Raw genomic sequence first — 13,650 nt, 5'->3', positions numbered from 1 at the left:
GATCAATAACTTTTTCTTAAAGGGCTATATGCTGTCTGACAAAATTACTCAACTGTCATTGTATGCAAAAACAACCACAGATAATACGTAAGCTAATGGGCATGGGTGTGTTCCAATAAATTTCTTTACAAAATGCACACGTGTTTATTTTCTCCCTAGGCTTTGTTAATCAAATTCTTGGTATCATCGTCAGTAACAGCGTCTGATCAACCCAAGTTCGTCATTATAACTACAATGAAATGATTTAATTCTAGACAAGGACAAAGACAAAGTTTTAGTCAGTTTATGCTAACACAATCTATTACTAAATTTCTGATGCTCATAATGAATGAACAGCGCTGGTTAAAGTTAAGAAAGGACGATATAACTTTAGAGAACTAATCAATTTAGAAAAGTTTCAGTTTAACTCATTGAAAGTCAATATCTTCAAAGATATTAAAAACCCAGAAAAGGATACATCAGCATCCACATAGGATTGCAACAACCGGACTTCTCCTTGTGAGTGACATTCATATAAGGTAACCTAATAAAAAAAAAATACTGTAAATTTTATCTCAAATATAGAAGCAGTATCTTCACCTTTTAAACATACTTTAGTTACAAGTATATTTTAAATTTTCTATAGAAAGTACTCCCCTAAAACAGCTCCTTTAAATTTAAGAAAAAGAAAGCCTAAGATACTACATAATATCCAGACTATAATATTGTACTAGTCATGAGGATAATTTCTATTTCCAATCTTTAAAACTTTTCCCATCCATTTAACTCTTCAAAAGCTTAATAAAGCTGAGACCTCAAAGTAGAGTATAACAACTTCCTGAAGTTGTGAGTGTTTTTCATCTTTTAATTAAGAACCTAATAAAAAAAAGTCTTGGTAGTTTTAGCTCATTTAAGCATTACTTAAAACATGTAAAAAAAATCTACAATCTACCAAATAATGAATTATAGTTTCACGGACATAACTCATTTAATATTAACTTTCTCACATTTGTAATATATTCTAAAATTTAATTTACATACATATATATACACACATACTACATATTTTATAATATTAAGTTTCCACAAATTTCCATTTTTCTTAGTTTATTCATGTTGGCAATCATCTGTTACTAAAATTTAATCAAAGCATGTAAGAACTCAATGAAGACCCTATAAATCGTCTATCCTTGCCTATTAAATTAACATCTCCTCTACACAAATGCTCTAAAAAAATTCCTTATGTAGCTGCTAATTAGGTAATATCATAGGAAATTTTTTTTGTACTTTTCTTTCTTTTAAATACATTCTAATAACAGAGCTTTTATAATTCAATAAATACTATTCCATATCATTTTTTAAAAAAAAGAGTTCTCTGAGAAGAATTCTTTTCATTAGAAAGCCCAGAATACTGGAATAAGCATACCAGAGAACAATTATGCTAATTCAAGATAGTGAACTATAATCCTAGGTTTACAGTGATGTCTTAACAGTGTTAAAAGTGAATTCAAATTACTTAATGGACTATGTTCCTATGGAAAAAGAACCCAATCATTACCTGAAATTATATCACTTTTCCTTTGTATTGTTGTTTTCAAAAAATTTAGGAACCAGACTACTATAAGCAGCCTACATATCACAACCAGTGTTTGATTAACATCAAAAAAAGCTGTTACCCCATATGATCAACTTCACTGGCATTTCAACACTTCAGAATTTCAGTAACCTTTTAAAATAGTAAAAGCATCAGTCTTAATTGTAACAAACTTCCTTAAAGAAAGTCAAGAAAGAAACTATCTGAAGCAGGTTTAACATTTTAAAAAACAGGAATAGGAAGGAAGATCTAGCCCAGAAGGGATGAAAGGATGGAAGTGTCTGTATGATTTGTAAACTTAATAAGAGAAAAAAGAAAAAGCATATTCAAAAAATACTGACAGACAACTGCCATGAAACAATGACTGAGGCCAGAAGAAAATCACACTAAGAGAACACAAATAAAGGAAACAGGTAGTGTGCCTTAAAAATAATCCCTCTTCTGTTTCTAAGATATTAGCACAATTGCCAAAAAACAAAAACAAAAACCATAAAACTCTATTTACTTAAAATAACAACTTAAGTAATGTCTCTCAGATTTAACCCTCCTCTAAATTTCGGCTGAGGATAGAGTAAATGATGTGCATTTATTGTCAACCCGTACCCAATTAATCTATTTCCTCCATCTTTCTCTTTCCTAATACATCAACCTCTTACTACACAATTCCTCTTAATGCTTAGTGCAGTATTAACTGAGAAGCAGAATGTTAGCTAATAAAGATTTAGGGATACAGTTTTTCCCTGAGGCAATTCCATTTAATAGAAAACTCTTAAAGACTCCCTAGAGAGCATTATGGACTCTTCCTTGTCTCCAACCATTTCAAAGTGAATGTAATGAGTAAGTCTTTGCAATCCACCAGTTCAATCCATGAATTAACTAAAAAGCTGAGTAATGTTTTAAGTTAAAACAAGCCAACATGGTTCTCTCTATGCACTTCTTTCATTCCAATATACTTTGTACTCCTTAAATAAAAGCAAACGCATAACTATTTATTGCAAACATTAAAATAACACTTTCAATGTATATTATTTTAAAAGACAGAGGAGAACCTAAGATAGTGGCTAGGTGAGATAGCAAAAAACACCTCTGTGAAAAATACTAGATAAAAACCAGAAAGTGACCCAGAACACCACTTCCAGTAATGCACCAGCTGGACAAGGTCTGCTAAAACCACAGGGACCACGCACTTGGTGAAACCAGGAGTCTGCATTCTGAAACGAGTGAGTAAGCCAGCTGAAAGTCCCACGGCCACACTGCAGTGTGGGGAAACTGGGGGTTGGCGTTTGGAGACGGACTAGTTCTTTAAAAGAAAAAAACAAACAAACAAACAACCCATTATTATGATGGTGAGAACCGCGCAGTGAAGCATGGCAAGAGCGGGCTGTGCCAACCTCTCAGTGTCTGGCATGGAGGACAGCCTGCTGCTGACTGCCTCAGGGCCACAGGGGCAGAGGGGAGAGCCAAAAGGAGAAAGAAACCGCACCGCTTGCAGCCAGCTCCCTGGCATGCTGGGGACACTCCTGCCCAAGGCCAGACCCACAGCCCAGAGCTGCACCAGGAAACCCAGTCTGATGGGGAGTGTATCCCACGGAACCGTGCACATGCCACAATATCGGCCATGGACAGTGGCCTTGGGTGCACCCACAGCTAGCTGTCCCGGAGCTGGGAAGGCAGAGCGGTGTGAAAAGGGGGGGGGTACTGAGACACCCCATTCAGCCATTTTTGCATCAGGCTGGGAGTGCCCCTGCATGGCCCAGTGGCCTGGGGCTTCCCTTGAGGGACAGCGTGCACTTGTGACGTAGCACAACCTTCCCTCAACAGAGGTCCTGGAAGATCACAGCTGAGAAGGGGGCCCGCTTGGAAAACCCAGGGACCCTACGTCAATGCCGGGGACTTGCGGGCCACTGGCAGAGAAAATCTGTGGCAAGACTGAAATGAAGGCTTAAACTCTTGCAACAGCCTTGAATCTCCGGGAACACCTCGGAGGTTTGAATATTAAAGCTGCCCTGCGTCCCTAACCACCCAGACACATGCCCCACATTCAGGACAGACAGCACCAACAACACACCCAAACTGAGTGCACCAACTGAACCCCACAAGAATCATTTCCCAACACAACACAAAGACAAAGTTGAGAACTAATTTGAGGGGAATAGGTGACTCGCAGAGGCAATCTGCTGGTTAGTTAGAGAAAGTGAACGCCACCAAGTTGTAGATCTGAAAAATTAGATTGGTATTTTTTATAACTTGAAAGAACCCTATCAAGAAAAGCAAATGCCAAGAGGCCAAAAACAACAGAAAATCTTAAAGCACATGATAAAACCAGACAATATGGAGAACCCAATCCCAAACACGCAAATCAAAATATCAGAAGAGACACAGTACTTGGCGCAATTAATCCAAGAACTACAGTTAAAGAATGAGAGCACGGCACAGGATATAAAGGACATGAAGAAGAACATGGCACAGGATATAAAGGACATAAAGAAGACCCTAGAAGAGCATAAAGAAAAAATTGCAAGAGTAAATAAAAAAATAGATGATCCTACGGAAATAAAAGAAACTGTTGGCCAAATTAAAAAGACTCTGGAGACTCATAATACAAGATTAGAGGAAGCTGAACAACTCAGTATCCTAGAGGACCACAAAACAGAAAATGAAAGAACAAAAGAAAGGAGAAAAAAACTGAAAAAATCAAAATGGATATCGGGGATATAATAGATCAAAATAAAAACAAATTTAAGACTCATTGGTGTACCAGAAGGGGAAGAGAAGGGTAAAGGTCTAGAAAGAGTATTCAAAGAAATTGTTGGGGAAAACTTCCCAAACCTTCCACACAACATAAATACACAAAGCAGAAATACCCAGTGAACTCCAAACAGAATAAATCCAAATAAACCCACTCCAAGACATATTCTGATCAGACTCTCAAATACTGAAGAGAAGGAGCAAGTTCTGAAAGCAGCAAGAGAAAAGCAATTCACCACATACAAAGGAAACAACATAAGACTAAGTAATGACTACTCAGTGGCCACCACAGAGGCGAGAAGACAATGGCATGACATATTTAAAATTCTGAGAGAGAAAAATTTCCAACCAAGAATACTTTATCCAGCAAAACTCTCCTTCAAATTTGAGGGAGAGCTTAAAATTTCACAGACAAACAAATGCTGAGAGATTTTGCCAATAAAAGACCTGCCCTACTTCAGCTACTAAAGGGAGCCCTACTGACAGAGAAACAAAGAAAGAAGAGAGAGATATAGAGAATTTTAACAGACATATATAGAACCTTACATCCCAAATCACCAGGACACACATTTGTCTCTAGTGATCACAGATCTTTCTCCAGAACAGACCATATGCTGGGATATAAAACAAGCCTCGACAAATTAAAGAAAAAAACAAAACAAACAATTGAATATATTCAAAGCACATTCTCTGACCACAATGGAATACAAATAGAAGTCAAAAATTTTTGATTTGTAACTCCACTATTTACTTCCTACAGGATATAAAATACATAAACTCTAATGACAAATCAGTGGTTTTGGACTCAGTGTAAAATATGTAATTTTTGACAAGAACTATACAAAGGTGGAGGAATGGAGGAGTATAGGAACATAGTTTACGTGTCCTATTGAAGTTAAGTTGGTATCAAAGAAAAACCGAGATTGTTACGGATTTAAGAGGTTAAATTTAAGCCCCACAGTAAACACAAAGAAATTATCAGAGAATATGACCATAGAGATGAAAAGTAGAGTATGGGTTACGAGAAGTGGGGGAAGGGGCAATGGGGAGTTAAGAAATGAATGTAGGGTTGCTGTTTGAGGTGAAGGGAAATTTCTAGTAATGGATGGTGGGAAGGTGATGGCATTACAACATTCTAAATGTCATTAATCTCACTAATGGAATGCTAGGGAGGGCTGGAATGGGAAGATTTAGGCTGTATATATGTTTCCACAATTGAAAAAAAAAAAAAGGCAGTCTAAATAGATGACAATTGAATACCAAGGATGATCCTGGATGGGATCTGAGGATGGAGGAGAGAAGGCTCAAAGGGACATAGTTGAGACAAAGGAAGAGAAAAAAAAGGAACTATAGAATGTAAGCTTTGTATCAATGTTGAATTTCTTGAACATCTTAGCTGCGCTTAATGGGATTGCATAAAAGAATGTTCTCGTTCATGGGAATTGTATATGTGAATTACAGTGTTTGTTCAAGGATGGGTGCAGCTTGCTTTCATGTTCAGAAGACAGAGCAATAGATGATGGATGATAGATAGAAAGGGAGGGAGGGAGGGAATGAAAGAAATAGTGTGACAGCATGTTAAAGTTCGTGGATTGGGGTATCAGGGGAGGGGGTTCAGGGTATGCTGTGTATGGGGTTTCTATTGTTTTTGCAACTGTTCCTATAAGTTTGAATTTATTTCAAAATAAAATTAAAAAAAAAAAGCAGAGGACAGAGGTATATATGAACACTGTATATATATGCTATTAGAGTTCAGCTGGTATCAAATAAAATATGCTTACTACAGTTTAGGATGTTAGATTTTTTTTTTTTTTTTTTTCTGGAGAGAAACACTTTTTTTTTATCATCATTTTATTGAGATATATTCACATACCACGCACTCATACAAAACAAATCGTACTTTCGATTGTTTACAGTACCATTACATAGTTGTACATTCATCACCTAAATCAATCCCTGACACCTTCATTAGCACACACACAAAAATAACAACAATAATAATTAGAGTGAAAAAGAGCAATTGAAGTAAAAAAGAACACTGGGTACCTTTGTCTGTTTGTTTCCTTCCCCTATTTTTCTACTCATCCATCCATAAACTAGACAAAGTGGAGTGTGGTCCTTATGGCTTTCCCAATCCCATTGTCACCCCTCATAAGCTACATTTTTATACAACTGTCTTCGAGATTCATGGGTTCTGGATTGTAGTTTGATAGTTTCAGGTATCCACCACCAGCTACCCCAATTCTTTAGAACCTAAAAAGGGTTGTCTAAAGTGTGCGTAAGAGTGCCCACCAGAGTGAACTCTCGGCTCCTTTTGGATTCTCTCTGCCACTGAAGCTTATTTCATTTCCTTTCACATCCCCCTTTTGGTCAAGAAGAGGTTCTCCGTCCCACGATGCCAGGTCTACATTCCTCCCCGGGAGTCATATTCTACGTTGCCAGGGAGATTCACTCCCCTGGGTGTCTGATCCCACGTAGGGGGGAGGGCAGTGATTTCACCTTTCAAGTTGGCTTAGCCAGAGAGAGAGGGCCACATCTGAGCAAACAAAGAGGCATTCAGGAGGAGACTCTTAGGCACAAATATAGGGAGGCCTAGCCTCTCCTTTGCAGCAACCGTCTTCCCAAGGGTAAAACTTATGGTAGAGGGCTCAACCCATCAAACCACCAGTCCCCTATGTCTGTGGTCATGTTAGCAACCATGGAGGTGGGGTAGGCGAATACCCCTGCATTCTCCACAGGCTCCTCAAGGGGGCACTACATCTTTTTTTTTTTTCCTTGTTTTTCTTTCTTTCTTTTTTTTTTTTTAACTTTCCCTTCTTTTTGAAATCAACTGTATGAAAAACAAAGTTAAAAAGAAAACAAACATACAATAAAAGAACATTTCAAACAGACCATAACAAGGGAGTAAGAAAAAGACAACTAACCTAAGATAACTGCCTAACTTCCAACATGTTCCTACTTTACCCCAAGAAAGTTACATAATATAGCAACATTTCTGTGAACTTGTTCCTACTATATCCATCAGAAATTAACAGACCATAGTCATTTCTGGGCATCCACAGAACGTTAAATAGCTTATCTGTTCTTCTTGGATTCTTGTTCTCCCTTCCTTAATTGCTCTCTACTGCTAGTTCCCCTACATTCTACATTATAAACCATTTGTTTTACATTTTTCAAAGTTCACATTAGTGGTAGCATATAGTATTTCTCTTTTTGTGCCTGGCTTATTTCGCTCAGCATTATGTCTTCGAGGTTCATCCATGTTGTCATAAGTTTCACAAGATCGTTCCTTCTTACTGCCGTGTAGTATTCTACTGTGTGTATATACCACATTTTATTTATCCACTCATCTGTTGAAGGACATCTGGGTTGTTTCCATCTATTGGCAATTGTGAATACTGCTGCTATGAACATTGGCATGCAGATATCTGTTCGTGTCACTGCTTTCCGATCTTCCGGGTATATCCCGAGAAGTGCAATCGCTGGATCGAATGGTAGCTCTATATCTAGTTTTCTAAGGAACTGCCAGACTGACTTCCAGAGTGGCTGAACCATTATACAGTGCCACCAACAATGAATAAGAGTTCCAATTTCTCCACATCCCCTCCAGCATTTGTAGTTTCCTGTTTGTTTAATGGCAGCCATTCTAACCGGTGTTAGATGGTATCTCATTGTGGTTTTAATTTGCATCTCTCTAATAGCTAGTGAAGCTGAACATTTTTTCATGTGTTTCTTGGCCATTTGTATTTCCCCTTCAGAGAACTGTCTTTTCATATCTTTTACCCATTTTATAATTGGGCTGTCTGTACTATTGTCACTGAGTTGTAGGATTTCTTTGTATATGCAAGATATCAGTCTTTTGTCAGATACATGGTTTCCAAAAATTTTTCCCATTGAGTTGGCTGCCTCTTTACCTTTTTGAGAAATTCCTTTGAGGTGCAGAAACTTCTAAGCTTGAGGAGTTCCCATTTATCTATTTTCTCTTTTGTTGCTTGTGCTTTGGGTGTAAAGTCTAGGAAGTGGCCGCCTAATACAAGATCTTGAAGATGTTTTCCTACATTATCTTCTAGGAGTTTTATGGTACTTTCTTTCTTTTTTTTTTTTTTTTTTTTTTTTTTTAATAATCATTTTATTGAGATACATTCACATACCACGCAGTCATACAAAACAAATTGTACTTTCGATTGTTTACAGTACCATTACATAGTTGTACATTCATCACCTAAATCAATCCCTGACACCTTCATTAGCACACACACAAAAGTAACAAGAATAATAATTAGAGTGAAAAAGAGCAATTGAAGTAAAAAAGAACACTAGGTACCTTTGTCTGTTTGTTTGCTTCCCCTACTTTTCTACACATCCATCCATAAACTAGACAAAGTGGAGTTTGGTCCTTATGGCATTCCCAATCCCACTGTCACCCCTCATAAGCTACATTTTTATACAACTGTCTTCGAGATTCATGGGTTCTGGGTTGTAGTTTAATAGTTTCAGGTATCCACCACCAGCTACCCCAATTCTTTAGAACCTAAAAAAGGTTGTCTAAAGTGTGCGTAAGAGTGCCCACCAGAGTGATCTCTCAGCTCGTTTTGGAATCTCTCTGCCACTGAAGCTTATTTCATTTCCTTTCACATCCCCCTTTTGGTCAAGAAGATGTTCTCCATCCCACGATGCCGGGTCTACATTCCTCCCCGGGAGTCATAGGGCTCTCAGTCCCTCCCCTTCCTCGGGGGGTCTGGGATGGAAGCTGTGGAGGATTCCACGTTGCCAGGGAGATTCACTTCCCTGGGTGTCTGATCCCACGTAGGGGGGAGGGCAGTGATTTCACCTTTCAAGTTGGCTTAGCCAGAGAGAGAGGGCCACATCTGAGCAACAAAGAGGCATTCAGGAGGAGACTCTTAGGCACAAATACAGGGAGGCCTAGCCTCTCCTTTGCAGCAACCGTAATTGCTCTCCACTGCTAGTTCCCCTACATTCTACATTATAAACCATTTGTTTTACATTTTTCAAAGTTCACATTAGTGGTAGCATATAATATTTCTCTTTTTGTGCCTGGCTTATTTCGCTCAGCATTATGTCTTCAAGGTTCATCCATGTTGTCATATGTTTCACCAGATCGTTCCTTCTTACTGCCGCGTAGTATTGCATCGTGTGTATATACCACATTTTATTTATCCACTCATCTGTTGATGGACATTTGGGTTGTTTCCATCTCTTGGCAATTGTGAATAATGCTGCTATGAACATTGGCGTGCAGATATCTGTTCGTGTCACTGCTTTCCGATCTTCCGGGTATATCCCGAGAAGTGCAATCGCTGAATCGAATGGTAGCTCTATCTCTAGTTTTCTAAGGAACTGCCAGACTGACTTCCAGAGTGGCTGAACCATTATACAGTCCCACCAACAATGAATAAGAGTTCCAATTTCTCCACATCCCCTCCAGCATTTGTAGTTTCCTGTTTGTTTAATGGCAGCCATTCTAACCGGTGTTAGATGGTATCTCATTGTGGTCTTAATTTGCATCTCTCTAATAGCTAGTGAAGCTGAACATTTTTTCATGTGTTTCTTGGCCATTTGTATTTCCTCTTCAGAGAACTGTCTTTTCATATCTTTTGCCCATTTTATAATTGGGCTGTCTGTACTATTGTCATTGAGTTGTAGGATTTCCTTGTATATGCAAGATATCAGTCTTTTGTCAGATACATGGTTTCCAAAAATTTTTTCCCATTGAGTTGGCTGCCTCTTTACCTTTTTGAGAAATTCCTTTGAGGTGCAGAAACTTCTAAGCTTGAGGAGTTCCCATTTATCTATTTTCTCTTTTGTTGCTTGTGCTTTGGGTGTAAAGTCTAGGAAGTGGCCTCCTAATACAAGGTCTTGAAGATGTTTTCCTACATTATCTTCTAGGAGTTTAATGGTACTTTCTTTTATATTGAGATCTTTGGTCCATTTTGAGTTAATTTTTGTGTAGGGGGTGAGGTAGGGGTCCTCTTTCATTCTTTTGGATATGGATATCCAACTCTCCCAGCCCCATTTGTTGAAAAGACCATTATGGCTCAGTTCGGTGACTTTGGGGGCCTTATCAAAGATCAGTCGGCCATAGATCTGAGGGTCTATCTCTGAATTCTCAATTCAATTCCATTGATCTATGTCTATCTTTGTGCCAGTACCATGCTGTTTTGGCAACTGTGGCTTTATAATAAGCTTCAAAGTCAGGGAGTGTAAGTCCTCCCACTTCGTTTTTCTTTTTTAGTGTCTTTAGCAATTCGAGGCATCTTCCCTTTCCAAATAAATTTGATAACTAGCTTTTCCAAGTCTGCAAAGTAGGTTGATGGAATTTTGATTGGGATTGCATTGAATCTGTAGATGAGTTTGGGTAGAATTGACATCGTAATGACATTTAGCCTTCCTATCCATGAACATGGAATATTTTTCCATCTTTTAAGGTCCCCTTCTATTTCTTTTAGTAGAGTTATGTAGTTTTCTTTCTATAGGTCTTTTACATCTTTGGTTAAGTTTATTCCTAGGTACTTGATTTTTTTAGTTGCTATTGAAAATGGTATCTTTTTCTTGAGTGTCTCTTCAGTTTGTTCATTTCTAGCATATAGAAACATTACTGACTTATGTGCATTAATCTTGTATCCCGCTACTTTGCTGAATTTGTTTATTAGCTCTAGTAGCTGTATCGTCAATTTCTCAGGGTTTTCCAGATAAAAGATCATATCATCTGCAAACAGTGACAGTTTTACTTCTTCTTTTCCAATTTGGATGCCTTTTATTTCTTTGTCTTGCCGGACTGCCCTGGCTAGCACTTCCAGCACAATGTTGAATAACAGTGGTGACAGCGGGCATCCTTGTCTTGTTCCTGATCTTAGAGGGAAGGCTTTCAGTCTCTCACCATTGAGTACTATGCTGGCTGTGGGTTTTTCATATATGCTCTTTATCATGTTGAGGAAGTTTCCTTCAATTCCTACCTTTTGAAGTGTTTTTATCAAAAAGGGATGTTGGATTTTGTCAAATGCTTTTTCAGCATCTACTGAGATGATCAATTGAATTTTCCCTTTCGAGTTTTTAATGTGTTGTAATACATTGATTGTTTTTCTTATGTTGAACCATCCTTGCATGCCTGGAATGAACCCCACTTGGTCATGGTGTATGATTTTTTTAATATGTCTTTGGATTCGATTTGCAAGTATTTTGTTGAGGATTTTTGCATCTATATTCATTAGGGAGATTGGCCGGTAGTTTTCCTTTTTTGTAGCATCTTTGCCTGGTTTTGGTATTAGATTGATGTTAGCTTCATAAAATGAGTTAGGTAGTGTTCCATTTTCTTCAGTGTTTTGAAAGAGTTTGAGTAAGATTGGTGTCAGTTCTTTCTGGAAAGTTTGGTAGAATTCCCCTGTGAAGCCATCTGGCCCTGGGCATTTATTTGTGGGAAGATTTTTGATGACTGATTGGATCTCTTTGCTTGTGATGGGTTGGTTGAGGTCTTCTATTTCTTCTCTGGTCAGTCTAGGTTGTTCATATGTTTCCAGGAAATTGTCCATTTCTTCTACATTGTCCAGTTTGTTGCCATACAGTTGTTCATAGTATCCTCGTATAATTTTTTTAATTTCTTCAGGATCTGCAATTATGTCACCTTTTTCATTCATTATTTTGTTTATATGGGTCTTCTCTCTTTTTGATTTTGTCAGTCTAGCTAGGGGCTTCTCAATCTTGTTGATCTTCTCAAAGAACCAACTTTTGGTGATATTTATCCTCTCTATTGTTTTTTTTGTTCTCTATGTCATTTATTTCTGCTTTAATCCTTGTTATTTCTTTTCTTCTACTTGGTTTAGGATTGGTTTGCTGTTCATTTTCTAGCTTCTTCAGTTGATCCATTAGTTCTTTGATTTTGGCTCTTTCTTCCTTTTTAATATATGCGTTTAGTGCTATAAATTTCCCCCTTAGCACTGCTTTTGCTGCATCCCATAGGTTTTGGTATGCTGTGTTCTCATTTTCATTCGTCTCTATATATTTAGCAATTTCTCTTGCTATTTCTTCTTTAACCCACCGATTGTTTAGGAGTGTGTTGTTTAACCTCCAGGTATTTGTGAATTTTCTAAGTCTCTGATGGTTATTGACTTCTAATTGTATTCCATTGTGGTCAGAGAATGTGCTTTGAATAATTTCAATCTTTTTAAATTTATTGAGGCTTGTTTTATGTCCCAGCATATGATCTATTCTGGAGAAAGTTCCGTGAGCACTAGAAAAGTATGTGTATCCTGGTGATTTGGGATGTAATGTTCTGTATATGTCTGTTAAATCTAATTCATTTATCAGATTGTTTAGGTTTTCATTTCCTTATTGGTCCTCTGTCTGGTTGATCTATCTATAGGAGAGAGTGATGTGTTGAAGTCTCCCACAATTATTGTGGAAACATCAATTGCTTCCTTTAGTTTTGCCAGTGTTTCTCTCATGTCTTTTGTGGCACCTTGATTGGGTGCATAGACATTTACGATTGTTATTTCTTCTTGCTGAATTGCCCCTTTTATTAGTATGTAGTGGCCTTCTTTGTCTCTCAAAACATCCCTGCATTTGAAGTCTATTTTATCTGAGATTAATATTGCTACACCTGCTTTCTTTTGGCTGTAGCTTGCATTAAATATTTTTTTCCATCCTTTCACTTTCAGTTTCTTTGTGTCCCTGTGTCTAAGATGAGTTTCTTGTATGCAACATATTGATGGTTCATTTTTTTTGATCCATTCTGCAAATCTATATCTTTTAATTGGGGAGTTTAATCCATTTACATTCAACGTTATAACCGTGAAGACATTTCTTGAATCGGCCATCTTATCTTTTGGTTTATGTTTGCCATATTTTTCCCTCTCTCTATTAATATCCTTTATTGTACCCATACCGAATCTCTTTAGTACTGAACCTTTCTCCAAGTCTCTCTGTACTGTCTTTGTTTCTCTGTCTGTAGGGCTCCCTTTAGTATCTCCAGTAGGGCAGGTCTCTTGTTAGCAAATTCTCTCAGCATTTGTTTGTCTGTGAAAAATTTAAGCTCTCCCTCAACTTTGAAGGAGAGCTTTGCTGGATAAAGTATTCTTGGCTGGAAATTTTTCTCATTCAGAATTTTAAATATATCGTGCCACTGCCTTCTCGCCTCCATGGTGGCTGCTGAGTAGTCACTACTTACTCTTATGCTGTTTCCTTTGTATGTGGTGAATTGCTTTTCTCTTGCTGCTTTCAGAACTTGCGCCTTCTCTTCCGTGTTTGACAGTGTGATCAGAATATGTCTCAGAGTGGGTTTATTTGGATTTATTCTATTTGAAGTTCGCTGAGCA

General features: G+C 37.8%; 1 protein-coding gene across 4 annotated transcripts in view; it reads right to left on the bottom strand.

The window, feature by feature from the left end:
* Nucleotides 1–13,650, bottom strand: part of EED (embryonic ectoderm development) — a 52,125-nt gene that overhangs the window by 19,893 nt on the left and 18,582 nt on the right. For all 4 annotated transcript variants that reach the window (XM_037840979.1, XM_037840980.1, XM_037840977.1 and 1 more), the window contains exon 4: nucleotides 458–523. In XM_037840979.1, the coding sequence (XP_037696907.1) occupies nucleotides 458–523 (66 nt within the window). The remainder of the gene's footprint in view (nucleotides 1–457; nucleotides 524–13,650) is intronic.

Source organism: Choloepus didactylus, chromosome 6 (assembly GCF_015220235.1).
Source record: "Choloepus didactylus isolate mChoDid1 chromosome 6, mChoDid1.pri, whole genome shotgun sequence".
Lineage (NCBI taxonomy): Eukaryota > Metazoa > Chordata > Mammalia > Pilosa > Megalonychidae > Choloepus > Choloepus didactylus.
This window is presented reverse-complemented; position numbering and strand designations above follow the sequence as displayed.